This window comes from Haliotis rufescens, unplaced genomic scaffold, assembly GCF_023055435.1.
Source record: "Haliotis rufescens isolate VD_foot unplaced genomic scaffold, xgHalRufe1.0.p SCAF_27, whole genome shotgun sequence".
Lineage (NCBI taxonomy): Eukaryota > Metazoa > Mollusca > Gastropoda > Lepetellida > Haliotidae > Haliotis > Haliotis rufescens.
The window spans coordinates 1468563-1487673 of NW_025963968.1; the positions used below are offsets into that span (position 1 = coordinate 1468563).

The window sequence follows — 19111 nt, forward strand, 5'->3', positions numbered from 1 at the left end:
CGAACCCACAATCATAGCTTTCTGGTGTGTCCCCCCTCCCCCAGTGTTTTCAAACAGGTAACCAATCCGCACATGACATGACATATAGATAAGGCGCACGTTTGAAAAAATTCTGAAAACTAAAATCAGATCTTAGTTTCACGACCGCTAAACTAACATCAGAGGCCATCACATTACTTTTCACGTGGGAACGACCTTTCATCCAACCAATCAGAGCGTCGTTTACCAGATTGGGAATGTGACACATATATGGATACACGCATGCGTGATCTGTCACTATTGTTGTGTCGAAGTCATTGTCAGTGGCAGTAAAATGTCGTGTGCTGCTGTGACCAGAAGTTAGTGCCACCAGCGGCAGCGAGTGAGATTGGACAGTTTTAAAACTAATGTCTTTTATTACCCTATACATTTCTCTCCTCTAACATTAAAACAATAATTTTCCCGATGCTGATTTTATATGTGGAATACAGCTGGCTGGAGCTGGCTTGACTTGCTCTTGTATACATATCTAGATTGGTTTTGTTTTCATAAAATAAATGCATTCCACAGTCATTTTGCAGGACTATGATATCTCATTTAATGAAGACCTTAGTTCTCGCTACCGCAAAACAAATATGAGGTCACGCGAGAACAACCTTTCGCAAACTGTATCTCTCTCTAAAAACAGGTAAACATTTGGAACGGAAGAAACATTCTATAGCCAGTGAGAAATAATGCCATACAATCTCGACCATCCATTAGACATGCCAGAATTTTTTTTTTATTCAGTTTTCAAATTTTGAATCGGGAACTTTGTCAAAATAAATTTCAATACCTTGTCTGGAATGAATGTCGCCAGTTTGCAACATCCCCCCCCCCCCCCCCCCCCCCCCCCCCCCCCCCGCAAAAAAAACAAAACAAACAAAAGAACAAAACAAAACAACAACAACCAAACAAAACAACCCACAAAAAACAAAAGTACGAGACTCTGTACAAAGAAAATGTTATCCCAAATATAACATTTGTTCTTGTAATCTGTACTTGGAATACCACAGCCTGCTCGGGTCTACTGCAATGTGGGCCTCTCAATACGGGCTCAATGATTAATCTATGAAAGTGTGTAATGCAACCTCGTAAATGCACAATGAATATTGCTGAATCAGGGTTGGAGTGACTAATTAATGTGATCAGGTTGCGTTGTCATCTTCCGGTGTACGACACAATATGTCGGTGACCTTTCTGTGGGTGCAGAATGGACAGAATGGCCGGAAGTCGGACGGCGATTCTACTTGTCGACGTTGTCATTGGTAGGTCGGCGGCCTAGCCGACGGGACGACTCGCCGTCAATCCGTCCGCTTCTGTTGATGATCCGGGCCCTTCTCTCTGATTGACCATGTCAGTTAGGTTGTCTGGACAGAGGATACGTAACATGCGACGTAGGGAGGTGTGAGCAGACCTTTACAGATAGCGCTGAGGGTCAAGGGTCCCGCCTGTAGGGGGCTTATAATGAGAGGAGATACGCCAAATGTTTGCTGTATACAAAGGGAATAGAATTTCGAAACAATTAGGTATTTTAGATAAATGAAGTTTTAAATAAAAGTATTGAAATGGTTTGCATTACAACAATACTGACGTAGCTTGCTTTGGGACCGTATGGGCTTGTGTGGGCGTGGTCCCGTTTGCTACGTCACAATGGCCAAGATAGTGGGGGAATTAACTTGGTAGAGCTGTTTCACCTTAAAACAGAGAGAAGGCTGCTGAGTCCCTTTGAAGTCTTTATTCGTAGCAGTTTAATTACATATAGAGAGATGTATTCAAACAATATAACATTACAGATCCGGGATAGAATAGGTCTTCAGCAACCCATTCTTGCCGTAAAAGGCGACTAAGTGATGTCAATCAGTGGATTGTCTCGATTATCTACAGACCGCCTTCTTATAGCTGGAATATTGCTGAGTGCGGCGTTAAACAACAAACAAAACAAAACAATGACTTTAAATATCACATAAGCAGTCATAGGCGAATCAATATTCTAATTCAGGGTTTCATGTTGACAACAGAGCAATGTAACTTCTAAATAACTAAAATATTTAAAAAATAGTGATTGACCTAATTCAAGGTTCTATATTTGATATGTGTTCAGTAAATAGTACGTTCGATGAAACACCACTGTTTAGCTGAGAGTGCGGAAGAACGTGCTTCACCTGGGATAAAAAGTAGAGATAATATTAATGCTATTCGGATAACTACGGTAGTAGCAACTGGTTTTGAACGTTTCTGAACATAGTTGATTTGATAAATGCGGTAATACAAGGAGACAAAAAGCGAATTGTGTATTATAATGGACTGGGAAGTATTTAATGTTATTCTAGCTGACACATTTCATCCAGGAACTGTTAACATTTACATAATTTACGGCATTCTAGCCTTACTCATGCATTAACATACCAATGTTTTAATCATACTGTATAATTTCAATGCCGCAAATGCTTAACCAAATGATAGAAGTAGCATCATCAATATTCGCATGAGGCGGTATTACCTGAGATACTCCGCGGGTATTTACTGCTGCGTAATGTACGACATTATCTATCACTTGTCATATCACAAGTGAACTGATCTACTAGTATCTGTATAAACACACACATACAAAACATGAAATGTAACTTATTGTTAAGGATATGAAACCATGGTAAAATATAGCGTCGTGCACAGGATATGATATAGTTTAAGGTAAGAAGAGTTAAACAAGAAAATAATGTTATCTTACCTTAAAACAGAGTGAAGACTGCTGAGTCCCTCTACGTCTTTATTCGTGGCAGAGTGAAGTATCTGCCACTGGACTCGGTGTATATAGGGATTTCTGTAGAATGCGTTAGTTACCTAATATTGAAGCTGAATCTGTCAACTGTTTGGTGTATTAATTACAACTATTCGTTAGTTACGGAGTGCACTGACTGACCCTGTAATATTCTTTATATTCGTGTGTGTGTGTGTGTGTGTGTGTGTGTGTGTGTGTGTGTGTGTGTGTGTGTGTGTGTGTGTGTGTCTTACGCCGCACTCAGCAATATTCCAGCTATATGACGGCGGTCTTTAAATAATCGACAATCCAGTGAATGAAATCATGAGCATCGATCTACGCAATGAGGATACGATGACATGCATCAACCAAGTCATCGAGCCTGACCACCCGATCCCGTTAGTCGCCTCTTATACTATAAGCATAGTCGCTTTTTACGGCAAGCATGGGTTGCTGAAGACCAATTCTACCCCGGATCTTCAGGGGTATTTTAGATTCGTACCTATCTGCTATTTAAATGATGGTGCGCCCGACCATGCACAGCATGTTACAGTCGGGGACAAAACTCCAGCTATGCCAGCTCAGTCAAGAGTTAGGTGATCCAGAGTCACTGGTTTGTGACGGTCTGTTACGTGGACAGCTAACGACTAACTGACTAGATGACAAAATACAAAGCTTATTATTGACATATCACCACTATAATTTTGGGTCACATATAGCGATTTTAGAACTATGCCAGTAATAATGCGTATAGCTCATCCCCACAATGATCATATGCCATCCTAATTGAGTCCCACATACGTGGTGGACGATGCTTAAATCCACTCTGTATTTTTCCATTATGCTTACCTAGTCATGTGATATATATACATTACTCTTCTGCAACTTGCAGACAATGCACTCTGCGAGGAACTACAGCTCAGATGGTGCACTGGAGATCATCGGTGTGCCTCATCCCACGACACTGAGTATACAGGATATGCATGTATTCCCCGAACCACGAAGTATGTAGGCCACCCGCTGACTACCAACATTCACTGTCAATTTTAATTATAATTAATTTTTGGCTCAACGGCAAACCTGTGATAATCTATGCTGGTGTCCCTTAAGATGTTTATGTCGTCGTCATCGTCGTCAGCATCATCATCATCATCGTCGTCGGCGTCAAATGTTTGTTGCATTTGAAACTTCTAGTTTAAAATTAAAGGAATACCGTTATGGAATAAATATCATCATTATCATCGTCGTCGTCGTTGTTATTATTATTGTCGTTGTTGTTGTTGTCGTCGTTATCTGCATATCTACATAATGACACGTTTACAAGACACGTGGACATGTCCAGAGTGTAACGTCACCCGCCCCTGTCACCTGTGTGCACTGGACACAACTGTCAGAGAGACATTCGTCAACAGGAACCGAGCGCCTACGTACGTGATGAAGATAAGTAGGCCGTATGTGGGACGGTTACGTCATCGCTTCAAGCTGTTTGGGGGTTGGAAATGACTGGCTACGACAAGAACACAATCACCCTGATGGGAAACATTCAGTCGGCGAATGAGTAGAAGTCGAGTGGTCTATTATTGTACACATTAAGGACGGTTTTTCGACTGACAATATTCAACAATATGTTCCTTATGATAAAAACTTTTGATTGGGCATGCGTGAAAAGGTCATGGGAGCACATGGCGCATTAGTGAAATGTGTTTATCAGGTCTGATATCCTATAACCTTTTCACTCATTGCAATCCCACGTGAGCTGATCATATAAACGATCATAATGTTGAAATAAGACATGAACTCACGCTATATGATGGCGGTATGCAACTTTTCGTGTCTGTACCACACAATCCAGTGTTTGACATCATGAGGATCAATCTACGAAAATGGGTCACGATGGCATACAGGTGTCGGCCTGAGAGCGGCACATTTGATATTTAGGGCAAGAAGGTCATTGTGGAGCTCCCGGGACTAGTACGGACTCAGACACGGTTCACTGACACGGGATTTGTAGCTCCCGGGACTAGTAGGGGCTCAGACACGGTTCACTGACACGGGGTTTGGAGCTCCCGGGACTAGTAGGGGCTCAGGCACGGTTCACTGACACGGGGTTTGGAGCTCCCGGGACTAGTAGGGGCTCAGGCACGGTTCACTGACACGGGATTTGGAGCTCCCGGGACTAGTAGGGGCTCAGGCACGGTTCACTGACACGGGGTTTGGAGCTCCCGGGACTAGTAGGGGCTCAGGCACGGTTCACTGACACGGGATTTGTAGCTCCCGGGACTAGTAGGGACTCAGACACGGTTCACTGACACGGGATTTGTAGCTCCCGGGACTAGTAGGGACTCAGACACGGTTCACTGACACGGGATTTGGAGCTCCCGGGACTAGTAGGGACTCAGACACGGTTCACTGACACGGGGTTTGGAGCTCCCGGGACTAGTAGGGATTCAGACACGTTTCACTGACACGGGATTTGGAGCTCCCGGGACTAGTAGGGACTCAGACACGGTTCACTGACAAGGGGTTTGGAGCTCCCGGGACTAGTAGGGGCTCAGACACGGTTCACTGACACGGGGTTTGGAGCTCCCGGGACTAGTAGGGACTCAGACACGGTTCACTGAGAGGGGATTAGGAGCTCCCTGACTAGTAGGGGCTCAGACACGGTTCACTGACACGGGATTTGTAGCTCCCGGGACTAGTAGGGGCTCAGACACGGTTCACTGACACGGGGTTTGGAGCTCCCGGGACTAGTAGGGGCCAGACACGGTTCACTGACACGGGGTTTGGAGCTCCCGGGACTAGTAGGGGCCAGACACGGTTCCCTGACACGGGGTTTGGAGCTCCCGGGACTAGTAGGGGCCAGACACGGTTCACTGACAGGGGATTTAGAGCTCTCGGGAGTAGTAGGGGCTCAGACACGGTTCACTGACACGGGATTTGTAGCTCCCGGGACTAGAAGGGGCTCAGACACGGTTCACTGACACGGGGTTTGGAGCTCCCGGGACTAGTAGGGACTCAGACACGGTTCACTGACACGGGGTTTGGAGCTCCCGGGACTAGTAGGGGCTCAGGCACGGTTCACTGACACGGGATTTGGAGCTCCCGGGACTAGTAGGGACTCAGACACGGTTCACTGACACGGGGTTTGAAGCTCCCGGGACTAGTAGGGGCTCAGACACGGTTCACTGACACGGGGTTTGGAGCTCCCGGGACTAGTAGGGACTCAGACACGGCTCACTGACACGGGATAGGGATTTGGAGCTCCCGGTACCAGGAAAATAAAACGAGAACAAACGAGATGAGTATCGCACATCAGTTTCATTACCGTAATTAATGTTTAATTAATGCATGTGAAGCTAAAATGTTTAAACTGTTAAAATGTACATATTGATATCAATGTTCAGCCCATGTAGTTCTGGGGTGGTGGGTTAGCCTAGTGGTTAACGCGCCGAAGCCCCGGGTTTGATTCCCCCCCATGTGTGAAACCCATTTCTTGGGTCCCTCGCCCTGATATTGCTGGAATATTGCTAAAAGCGGCATAAAACAAAATTCACTCACTCACTCCAGGTAGTTCCGACACATGGTCTGTGTAATCAATGTCAGACAGATGGTGCTAGGATGGTGCTAGGATGACTGTTAATGTGTTGGACCGATCTCGCAGAAATAGCAGCACCACCTCGTAGACGTTAGGGTGGCCCTTCCTGGCTGGCAGGTTCATCTGGTGGTGCCAAACTTAATGGTTAATCAGATGACGAGACGTGCCACAGTGGTTCCAGATGTCAGGACTGAACAACATTTACCTCCCTTCCACCAAAGATGTTGTTACGTAGTCCATGAAGGCGGTGATCTTTGGTCGTGCAGGGCTATCGGCAGTCGCCTCCACCCACATCTTCTACCCTGTCGAATGGCACAAGGGGCAGGGTCGCGGCACGCCCATCTACCTTCTCCCCCTCAGGGACTTCGTGTAGATGGTAGCCAGCCCTTCTTTCCGTACACGTCTCTCCATTGAGTGTAATGGAGGAAACTGTCTGAGATCTTCAGGGAATTGAAGGCTGGAATCTCCTTCTTTAGTAGCTTTGAACTTTTTGAGCGCTTTTTCTGTAAACACCTGTGCATCGTACGTAGACACACTGTCGATTGGCTGTGAATTGATAATCCCGCGATCTGATAATATTGATTTTTATTTTTGTTTTATGCATTTTATGTAAACTGAACTACAAAGCAAACATTGTTCAGTTTATTTGTACTATTTTCGAATTACTCTTTCATATCCTAAAACTGCATTCACGGTGCACCGCCTTCATGCAAGTCCATCGATTTGGCGCTCGCAGTACCAACAGCATAATCCCCCGAGCAATGTGTGAGTTTCTCACTCACGCCAGCTGAAGTATTTGTCTTGTTGCACCTCGGGTCGACTCGGGTTCTAGCTGAAAGTGTACGTCCCACTGATATCACCTCTGCTGGGCTCCAGCATCGTGTCACTCCACTGCGTCCATCCCGGTGAGAAGGTTCAGCCATGCTCCGCTTGTTACTGTGCATCGCCATCCTGTCTGGGTCCCAGGCCTTCTTCTTCAGCAGATGTAAGTTGGTCTTCATATTCATATCGTGGTTGTTGTATTACTGAGTGTAAAGTATATACAGGTTAACATCTTACAATGACCATCCTTATCTCCTAATGTCGTTTATGTCTATGTTTGCTTGTTTGTTTTTTGGGTTTTTTGTTTAACGCCGCACTCAGCAATATTCGAGCTATATGACGGCGGTCTGTAAATTTCCGAGTCTGAACCAGATCTAATTTATGGGTTCTATGGTCAATATCGGTTTTCATGGTCTAATATCGGCTCTTTGGCCCAATATCTGCACTGTTGTCTATTATCGGTTTTCATGGTCTAATATCGGCTCTTTGGCCCAATATCTGCACTGTTGTCTATTATCGGTTTTCATGGTCTAATATCGGCTCTTTGGCCCAATATCTGCACTGTTGTCTATTATCGGCTTCATGGTCTATTATCGGCTTCATTGTCTAATATCTGCACTGTTGTCTATTATCGGCTTCATGGTCTAATATCGCCTCTTTGGTCCAATATCTGCACTGTTGTCTATTATCGGCTTCATGGTCTAATATCGGCTCTTTGGCCCAATATCTGCACTGTGGTCTATTATCGGCTTCATGGTCTAATGTAGGCTCTTTGGCCCAATATCTGCACTGTGGTCTATTATCGGCTTCATGGTCTAATGTAGGCTCTTTGGCCCAATATCTGCACTGTTGTCTATTATCGGCTTCATGGTCTAATATCGCCTCTTTGGCCCATTATCTGCACTGTGGTCTATTATCGGCTTCATGGTCTAATATCGGCTCTTTGGCCCAATATCTGCACTGTTGTCTATTATCGGCTTCATGGTCTAATGTAGGCTCTTTGGTCCAATATCTGCACTGTTGTCTATTATCGGCTTCATGGTCTATTATCGGCTTCATTGTCTAATGTAGGCTCTTTGGCCCAATATCTGCACTGTGGTCTATTATCGGCTTCATGGTCTAATATCGCCTCTTTGGCCCATTATCTGCACTGTTGTCTATTATCGGCTTCATGGTCTAATATCGCCTCTTTGGCCCAATATCTGCACTGTTGTCTATTATCGGCTTCATGGTCTAATATCGCCTCTTTGGCCCAGTATCTGCACTGTTGTCTATTATCGGTTTTCATGGTCTAATATCGCCTCTTTGGTCCAATATCTGCACTGTTGTCTATTATCGGTTTTCATGGTCTAATATAGGCTCTTTGGTCCAATATCTGCACTGTTGTCTTTTATCGGCTTCATGGTCTAATATCGCCTCTTTGGACCATTATCTGCACTGTTGTCTATTATCGGCTTCATGGTCTAATATCGGCTCTTTGGCCCAATATCTGCACTGTTGTCTATTATCGGCTTCATGGTCTAATATCGCCTCTTTGGTCCAATATCTGCACTGTTGTCTATTATCGGTTTTCATGGTCTAATGTAGGCTCTTTGGTCCAATATCTGCACTGTTGTCTTTTATCGGCTTCATGGTCTAATATCGGCTCTTTGGCCCAATATCTGCACTGTTGTCTATTGTCGGCTTCATGGTCTAATATCGGCTTCATGGTCTAATGTAGGCTCTCCTTTTGTCTCGAACTGCGGAGGTTCGAGGTGCATGTGATGTTCCCAATGACTTCGAGTCAAGGGAGCTTCTCTGTACGCAACACACTCGCGGGGTATAACATTGCCGTGTTGCCATTATGTGCTGTACATTAGCTACCGTAGGCGAGTTTTGTTTTCCTGTACTGGTTAATACCCAATGTAGTACAAAAATAATATTTTGTCGATGAGTTATTCCACATAAATTAGTTCACCATGTCAGTGAGCCCTACGCATTTCTGCAAGTGTTCAGTGATTTGCGGAACTGCCATACTGTGTGATACATCCTCGTGTTAACAAAAGCGGCTTTAAACTCATTTCACACCACACGAAAACATGACGTCGTTACCCACCTCGGGAAAGATAACGGTTCTTCCTTAAACTTTGGGATAAAACAAGGTTGTAATGTTATATTATGTCTCCCTGGTTGTATTTCAATCTCGCTCGCTAAAAGCAAACGTGTTGTTTTTTTCCCACACAAAAAATGACACACCCTCTATTTAGTGGGACGTACCCTTATTATATATTTGATAAAGTGTTATCGGGCCGGCGGGTAGCCTTTGTTTAAACGTTCGCAAGGGGTACAACATGAAACTCAATTCGTGTGTCCCCATCGCGAATATTACCTAAAGCGCCGTAAAATCATTCTTTCAACGTGCTTTCTCACTAACATGTCGTCGAATAACCTGACACGTCGCTAAAAGCGATCACGCTGTCATGTCGTCTATTATCAGGTAGCGTTAACTTTCTGGTATGCACGTTACAACATCTCTATGATATTTTATGTTATTATTTATAATTTGAAACATTAACATTCTGTCAAATAACGGCACTCGGAACTCCGGAAAAGTCGACAATGCATGCTTGCCTTCACGTCGCATGTTACTGTTAGAAGCTGGTGATCAAGGTAGTGCCTTCTTCTCTATTCTCCACGACGCATTCCTGTATATCCCCAGCAGCCCATGTTGGCCGTAAGAGGCGACTAGTGGATTGGGAGGTCACACTTGGCGGCCCGCTTACCCCCATGTCGTGATTTATAGTGATATTAATTACTGGTTCGTCTGGCCAAGACTCGATTATTTACAGGCCGCCGCGAAAAAGCTGGAATATAGTTGAATGCGCGACTGACAACAAATCCACAAACAACTGCAGTAACAAGGAGTGAATATGACAACATGACAGGGTCACTTAGTTTATAGCGCTGCAGGGTTTTAAGCTGGTAGTGAATTTTAATCCTAGATTCCCCTTGATAATGACACGAGGTCTTTCAGCTCCAGTTTCGTGCTGTTTCATCTGGGCTTTCCTCGCATATATACGAACTAAGACACGCTGATATACGACTAAAATAATCACAATACTCGGTTACATATATTATCTGTGTAAATATTCTGTTTCAGCGCCTGACTGGGACAAACTGCAAGGTAAGCTAGTTCCCCCTGTACATTCTGATATGTTTTGTTGTGTTGCTTAGTAGACTGGTTCCCGTTCGTTTCTGCGACAGACTTTGAACGCAGAGCAAGAGCAGCGACACCAAGCGAACGATCCGGGAACCAGTCTTTACCGGCCCTTTCCTTGGAAGGCCGGGCAAGAGCAGCGACACCAAGCGGAGGATCAGGGAACCAGTCTAGTAGCCTAGTAGCTCAGTCGTCAGACTGAAAACCCGGGTTCGACTCCCCACATACTATTTGCATTTGAACCAACATTTAAACCCACGACAGGTTTACCTGTTAATTACAATCCTAAACCCGTCTAGTTATGGGACAAGGAAGGCGCTGGTTTGTGTTTTGGAACTTCACACATGTTTACAATGCAGTCTTGCATCAGCCTTAATTCATCTTCGTGGCATATTCAGAATAAATATATACATATTTTTTGCACTAATTGTAAACTGACAAATATGAAGTAGATTGTCATTTTTGTATTTTTGTGGTTATACGGCAACTTTTTTTCATTCTTACAGTGACTTTCGGAATCAACGTATTCAGCTCCGGGACATTTTCTCACCTTCCGAGAACAGTGCTTGCCGCCAGGGATGAAGGCTTCACCGAGCTGTCCGGGTGTGGAGGTGCGTGCGTGTGCGTGCGTGTGCGTGCGTGCGTGCGTGCGTGCGTGCGTGCGTGCGTGCGTGCGTGAATGAGTTAGTGTGCGTGAGTGAGTGAGTTAGTGAGCGTGCCTGCGTGTGTGCGTGAGTGAGAGTGAGTGAATGCGTGCCTGCGTGTGTGCGTGAGTGAGAGTGAGTGAGTGAGTGAATGCGTGCATGCGTGCGTGTGTGCCTGCGTGTGTGTCTGTCTGTTTGGTGTGTGTCTATGTGTGTGTATGTGTGTGAATGTGTGGTGTGTGTTTGGGGTGTGTATATGTGTGCGTGGTGTGTATATGTGTTTGGTGTGTGTGTATATATATGTGTGTGTGTCTGTGTGTGTTGTGTGATATACTCACTGACACACCCACAGCCAATACTATTTCCATCGGTATACAATAAACAACTCTTGTGCTGCAATTTCATCTTCATTTCTTTTGACGAAAAGTCAAGTTTTAAATCATTTCTTTTCAGCAACTCCTATGTTTGCTGGCAGGCGTTTTGCTAAAAATGGAGACCTCGCTGTCGTCCTCATCTTTGACGTGAACGGCATCATCGCCGGCATTCAAGCAGGGGTAAGGGCGATATCGAAAACGTCCATCCTTATAACAAGTCAAATGGTTCAATCGAATTTCGAAAATTGTGACAAGAGTGAGTGAGTAAGTGAGTTGGGTTTAACGCCGCTTTTAACAGTATCCCAGTTACATCACGGCGTGTCAGCTTAATGTGGGAGGAAAGCCCGAAGTGATGCAGGTCTCAGACGTTTACCACTTCGGTGAAACCCACGTGCACAGGTATGATGCTGACAAACCTAGAAACATAATTGGGGCGAACCGGGATTCGAACTCACAATCATAGGTTTCTGGCGCGACAAAGGGACGCAACTCTGCACAGCGAATCGCGGCGTCTTAGACGAGTGGGCCACCTGTGATGTCCTATAGCCCGTGGTATAACTGCGGGATGTCTTATAGCCCGTGGTATAACTGCGGGATGTCCTATAGCCCGTGGTATAACTGCGGGATGTCCTATAGCCCGTGGTATTACTGCGGGATGTTCTATAGCCTGTGGTATAATTGCGGATGTCTTATAGCCCGTGGTATAACTGCGGGATGTCCTATAGCCCGTGGTATAACTGCGGGATGTTCTATAGCCCGTGGTATTACTGCGGGATGTTCTATAGCCCGTGGTATAACTGCGGGATGCCCTATAGCCCGTGGTATTACTGCGGGATGTTCTATAGCCCGTGGTATAATTGCGGATGTCTTATAGCCCGTGGTATAACTGCGGGATGTCCTATAGCCCGTGGTATAACTGCGGGATGTTCTATAGCCCGTGGTATTACTGCGGGATGTTCTATAGCCCGTGGTATAATTGCGGATGTCTTATAGCCCGTGGTATAACTGCGGGATGTCCTATAGCCCGGTGTATAACTGCGGGATGTCCTATAGCCCGTGGTATTACTGATGGGTGTTCTTGTTTCAGTTCTCCAGCAACCAGTACAACGGCTACCCCGATGACCCCATCAGGAACCACCCCTTCGTCGAGTACGACCACCACCAGTTCGTCACCGCCTACTTCACCGACCCTGGTAGGTGCATGTGTGTCACCTGGAGAGTAGGACACTCTGTGCGTGAAGAGCACGGGATTTAGCTGATCACACGAGGGAATGAATGTTATGTTACACCGGTGTCTGAAGTATTGTACAGTCTGGTCAATTACGTGAGTGAGTAAATGTTAAGTTACACCGGTGTCTGAAGTATTATACAAACTGATCAATTACGTGAGGGAATGAATGTTATGTTACACCGGTGTCTAAAGTATTGTACAGTCTGGTCAATTACGTGAGGGAATGAATGTTATGTTACACCGGTGTCTAAAGTATTGTACAGTCTGGTCAATTACGTGAGGGAATGAATGTTATGTTACACCGGTGTCTAAAGTATTGTACAGTCTGGTCAATTACGTGAGGGAATGAATGTTATGTTACACCGGTGTCTAAAGTATTGTACAGTCTGGTCAATTACGTGAGGGAATGAATGTTATGTTACACCGGTGTCTAAAGTATTGTACAGTCTGGTCAATTACGTGAGGGAATGAATGTTATTTTACACCGGTGTCTAAAGTATTGTACAGTCTGGTCAATTACGTGAGGGAATGAATGTTATGTTACACCGGTGTCTAAAGTATTGTACAGTCTGGTCAATTACGTGAGGGAATGAATGTTATTTTACACCGGTGTCTAAAGTATTGTACAGTCTGGTCAATTACGTGAGGGAATGAATGTTATTTTACACCGGTGTCTAAAGTATTGTACAGTCTGGTCAATTACGTGAGGGAATGAATGTTATTTTACACCGGTGTCTAAAGTATTGTACAGTCTGGTCAATTACGTGAGGGAATGAATGTTATTTTACACCGGTGTCTAAAGTATTGTACAGTCTGGTCAATTACGTGAGGGAATGAATGTTATTTTACACCGGTGTCTAAAGTATTGTACAGTCTGGTCAATTACGTGAGTGAGTGAATGTTATGTTACACCGGTGTCTAAAGTATTGTACAGTCTGGTCAATTACGTGAGGGAATGAATGTTATTTTACACCGGTGTCTAAAGTATTGTACAGTCTGGTCAATTACGTGAGGGAATGAATGTTATTTTACACCGGTGTCTAAAGTATTGTACAGTCTGGTCAATTACGTGAGGGAATGAATGTTATTTTACACCGGTGTCTAAAGTATTGTACAGTCTGGTCAATTACGTGAGGGAATGAATGTTATTTTACACCGGTGTCTAAAGTATTGTACAGTCTGGTCAATTACGTGAGTGAGTGAATGTTATTTTACACCGGTGTCTAAAGTATTGTACAGTCTGGTCAATTACGTGAGTGAGTAAATGTTAAGTTACACCGGTGTCTGAAGTATTATACAAACTGATCAATTACGTGAGTGAGTGAATGTTATGTTACACCGGTGTCTGAAGTATTATACAAACTGGTCAATTACGTGAGTGAGTGAATGTTATGTTACACCGGTGTCTGAAGTATTATACAAACTGGTCAATTACGTGAGTGAGTGAATGTTATTTTACACCGGTGTCTGAAGTATTATACAAACTGGTCAATTACGTGAGTGAGTGAATGTTATTTTACACCGGTGTCTGAAGTATTGTACAGTCTGGTCAATTACGTGAGTGAGTAAATGTTAAGTTACACCGGTGTCTGAAGTATTATACAAACTGATCAATTACGTGAGTGAGTGAATGTTATGTTACACCGGTGTCTGAAGTATTATACAAACTGGTCAATTACGTGAGTGAGTGAATGTTATGTTACACCGGTGTCTGAAGTATTATACAAACTGGTCAATTACGTGAGTGAGTGAATGTTATTTTACACCGGTGTCTGAAGTATTATACAAACTGGTCAATTACGTGAGTGAGTGAATGTTATTTTACACCGGTGTCTGAAGTAGTATACAAACTGGTCAATTACGTGAGTGAGTGAATGTTATTTTACACCGGTGTCTGAAGTATTATACAAACTGGTCAATTACGTGAGTGAGTGAGTGAATGTTATTTTTCTGGAAGTCTGGAAAGGGCAAACAAGTAACTGACTGCATGACGCACAATCATACTCACCGCCTAATCCCAAGTTAGTCGCCTCTTGCGATAAGCATGTGGTTCCGTTCTCGTTTCATGATCTGTACATGGGAATTTTACGTTGATATTACCACGTGTTTTGCAACCGTTCCGCAACAGATTGTTACCCTACCATAAACCCTTGTTGAGGATTTGCCTTGCAACGTTGTAAAACCCAACCTTAATTGGGCGTAGTAAACCTCTGGTCGGGTTAAAATAGGTCCTGGCAACCTATGCTGGTCTCCCCGTGGTCATTCCGAGTTAAAATAGGTCCTGGTAACCCATGCTGGTCTCCCCGTGGTCATTCCGGGTTAAAATAGGTCCTGGCAACCTATGCTGGTCTCCCATTGGTCATTCCGGGTTAAAATAGGTCCTGGCAACCTATGCTGGTCTCCTCCGTGGTCATTCCGAGTTAAAATAGGTCCTGGTAACCCATGCTGGTCTCCCCGTGGTCATTCGGGGTTAAAATAGGTCCTGGCAACCTATGCTGGTCTCCCCGTGGTCATTCCGAGTTAAAATAGGTCCTGGTAACCCATGCTGGTCTCCCCGTGGTCATTCCGGGTTAAAATAGGTCCTGGTAACCCATGCTGGTCTCCCCGTGGTCATTCCGGGTTAAAATAGGTCCTGGCAATTGATGCTGGTCTCCCCGTGGTCATTCCGGGTTAAAATAGGTCCTGGCAACCTATGCTGGTCTCCCCGTGGTCATTCCGGGTTAAAATAGGTCCTGGCAACCTATGCTGGTCTCCCCGTGGTCATTCCGGGTTAGAATGACTACGAATGACTTCACTGACGTCGGTGTGCCAATCTACAAAATGTGATAGTCGTCTAAACATGACGTGACACAGTTACACATGCAGTAAAACGATCGTTGCAACATCACAAGAGAAAGGTCGCCATATTCACACAATCTACACCTCCCATCCCCATCCCCACAAAAAAACACCCCTCTTACAAGCGTTAATAAGGGGCAATAAATTCTCCGTCGTGTGTTACAGGAACAGTTCGAAGTGTATCTGCAACTAAATCCATTTCCTCTCAATGATATGTGTTTCAACATTAACACAAAGGCACCAAAAGGTGAAGGTCAGATATAAATTTCAAATACTCAAATACTGCTTGGAATATTTATCTAGCTCACTTCGTTCACTTATGCGAAAGGTCAACTTCACAGAGTAAAGTAGTATAGTTTTTACACATACCAGACTTGATGATCTCACATGGCTTTCAAGTGTATCATTCAAGCATGTTCTTCATGATACCTTCCTGGAAGCTGGGCTGGTTTTCTGTAGACTCACTCACTCACTCACTCACTCACTCACTCACTCACTCACTCACTCACTCACTCACTCACTCACTCACTCACTCACTCACTCACCCACCCACCAACCCACCCACTCATTCACCCAGGCACCCACTCACTCACCCACCCACCCACCCACCCACTCACTCACTCACTCACTCACTCACTCACCCACCCACCCACCCACTCACTCACTCACTCACCCACCCACCCACCCACTCACTCACTCACTCACTCACTCACTCACTCACTCACTCTTCGTGTTGTCAGGGAGTATATGCAGCAGGGGGCGGACCTCAGACCAGTATTCCGAGGAAGGGACGGGGACGCAGCTGCTGATCCAGAACGGCACCACCCCTAGGGAATACATCACTATTCCAATGACCGAGACAGGACTCCGCACAACACGCTGGACAAGGGGAAAGTGCTTCCCATGGATGGGTAACGTCTAATATTTTCAATCCTAAATTGTACAAATTGATTTTCCAGCTATTAGGTTTAACACTACAGTTCAACCTCTTTAAGTTGTTGTTGTTGTTGTTGTTGTTGTTGTTGTTGTTGTTGTTTAATGCAGTATTTCAGCTGTATGACCGCGGTCTGTAAATAGTCGAGTCTGGACCAGACAATCAAGTGACTGACATCAAGAGCATCGATCAACGCAATTGGGATACGATGAAATGCATCAACCAAGTCAGCGAGCCTGACCACCCGATCCAGACATGCATGGGTTGCTGAAGACCTATTCTGACTCAGATCTTCACGAGTCTCAACCTCGTTAAGGGGCGAGGCGGGTGGCATTGTGGTTAAAGCGTTTGCCTGTTACGCCGAGGGCTTTGGTTTGATTCCCTACATTGGTAAAATGTTTGAAGCCAGTGTTTGGTTTTCCACTCCGTAATATAGCTGGAATCTTGCTGAAACGGCGTAAAACAATACTAAACCTCGTCAGCTGTAACTACAGTGCCTGCCAAAATAAGGTACACACTTGAAAATTTGATTTGACTAAAAAAGTACAAATGTTATCAAAATGTCATATCACTCAATCTTAAGGTCAAAAACACAACTACGATACTGGTATCAAATACATCGCCATCGAATACCATTTCTTTTTCATTTTTAGCCAGCGAACTAAATGCTTGGTGACGTGTTTGCCCATGTTTGCATTTCATCTTATATTTATGATAGCGAGGTCTGCCTGGTATGGTATTTCACAACGACGTTTGCCTTACAGGCTAAATAAGCATTGCCTAGAAACCCTTTTTGCTGTTGCTTCAGGAGTGCACTACTGGTACGACATATCGAGGGACATGGACTGTAGCCGCTTCTTCCCAGTGTTTCTCATGTACAATGGTGGCAAGCTCAACTCTTTTGGCTGGGCGTTTAACGCCGATCTGACGTCGCCTCGTTATGAACATCCTCCCCCCTCACAGTTCAGGGTAAGTACATACTTGGTCAGCTTGACACACTTGCTCTCTTTCTTCAACACGGTCCGAGGATCAAGGAGACGCAACTCTCTGTGTTCAGGACCGACGACCCAGCGCAAGCTCCTACCCAGTGCCTGAAATCATTGTTACACTTTCTGTAACATCGCTGCCGTCATCACTTGTTAAAAAACATGACGGCCAACCTGAGTTCAACTCCAAACATGACTGTTGACACCTATCACAGTGGGGAGTGTCGCAGCGATAGTCCAGAGAGCTCCGCGACGGGGTGGTTCCTGATGGGGTCATCGGGGTAGCCGTTGTACTGGTTGCTGGAGAACTGAAACAAGAACACTCTGTTCAGCGGAGTTGGCCCAGTGGGCCCAGGAACCGCACAGTCTGTACATTGTCAGGATCCTCTTCCGAGGGTTCGAATCCCAGATTTACCCCGATTATGATTGATATGAGTGGTAAACGTGTGGCTTTCGTTACCCTGCTGGCCACCTACACGAGGCTGATCACTGTTATATCTGCACACTAAAAGTTCAAAGTGGCGGTGAATGGACCTCAGACTGAGCCTGATAATGGGGCGTGTCGTGGTCAGTACAGTCCCGGGTCAGCAGCAGAGAGGGGGAAGTGTGAGCGCCGGTTGATGTTGGGGATCGATGACCCAACAATCAACCGGGATCCGTTCAGGAAGAGGGTCTTAACGCCAGCTGTGAAATATCATGCTTCAACAAAGACGCACGTAAGCTGAGATGGAGAATTAGGTTAAAGCTACGTTTGTATTTTAAATTGTTATTTCTCCGACACATTTTGGAATGTTTGATAACCATCCGGGCAAATGCGGTAGCCATCACACCTCACGAACACTATGGAACAGTTTGTTTATCATTTTTGGACACTATATCAATTGTCATTGAACATCAATAGGACTATACATATTGCATTCATCCATCCGAGTTATGCTGCTACTATTATTATTATTATTATTATTATTATTATTATTATTATTCAGCGTTTCCTCAACCCCGTACCTCTCTGTCTGTCTGGACGAAGCCGATTATCAACACTCCACATCTATTTGTCCAACCCTCTACGCAACTTCTGTTGAGCAGATTCAAGGCGTCCTGGATCTTCAATTTCACAGTCGGCCTTACTCGTCTCTTTCCGTAAACTAACGGGAAAGCCCGTGTTTGTGTCTGAAGCCAGACAGATGTGTTTGTTTTCGGGGGTTTTATTACAGGGTGGGGAAAGTTGTTATTTTTTGTGGTGTTTGTGTGTTTTTTTAACATGTGTTTTACACTGAATCTGCATATTTTTTATAATTAGTGAGTATGGTTTTACGCCGCTGTTAGCAATATTCCAGGAATATCACGGCGGGTTAATTTTCTATTTGTTATAGATTTCAAGTAAAATTATGAATGCTACTTGAGTTTATTGTGTCTTATTTGAGCAAACATAGATCATTCTCCTGATATCTGCAGATGCTGCATATGCCATGAAACGCGAGTGAGTAAATTTAAATGAAACATCCAGGTATCTTTGTGACATGGTGGTTAGCCATTCGTGGAAGAGTTTCAGTGTAAATGGGAGAGATTCGGACTAAGTGCGTGAGTATGTTTACACTTATTTAACAATATCAAAGCAATAGCACAGCGGAGACACAAGTGAGTGAGTGAGTTATGGTTTATAGTCACATCGGCAATATTTCAGCCATATCGTAACTAAATCAAGTTATATA

The 19111-nt window shown here is 44.6% G+C and overlaps 1 protein-coding gene across 1 annotated transcript; it reads left to right on the forward strand.

The window, feature by feature from the left end:
* Positions 1 to 7235: 7235 nt before the first annotated feature.
* Positions 7236 to 18797, forward strand: LOC124113433. Its single transcript, XM_046473782.2, has 8 exons — positions 7236 to 7359; positions 10336 to 10359; positions 10899 to 11003; positions 11490 to 11590; positions 12498 to 12603; positions 16220 to 16390; positions 17222 to 17382; positions 18386 to 18797. The coding sequence occupies exons 1-8, from the start codon at positions 7296 to 7298 to the stop codon at positions 18479 to 18481; spliced, it is 828 nt and encodes a 275-aa protein (XP_046329738.2). The 5' UTR covers positions 7236 to 7295; the 3' UTR covers positions 18482 to 18797.
* Positions 18798 to 19111: the final 314 nt, after the last annotated feature.

Coding starts and splice junctions, on each gene's coding strand:
- LOC124113433 (XM_046473782.2), top strand. CDS start 7,296: ATGCTCCGCTTGTTACTGTGCATCGCCATCCTGTCTGGGTCCCAGGCC. Junction 10,360..10,898: donor TGACTGGGACAAACTGCAAG/GTAAGCTAGTTC, acceptor TCATTCTTACAG/TGACTTTCGGAATCAACGTA. Junction 11,004..11,489: donor CGAGCTGTCCGGGTGTGGAG/GTGCGTGCGTGT, acceptor ATTTCTTTTCAG/CAACTCCTATGTTTGCTGGC.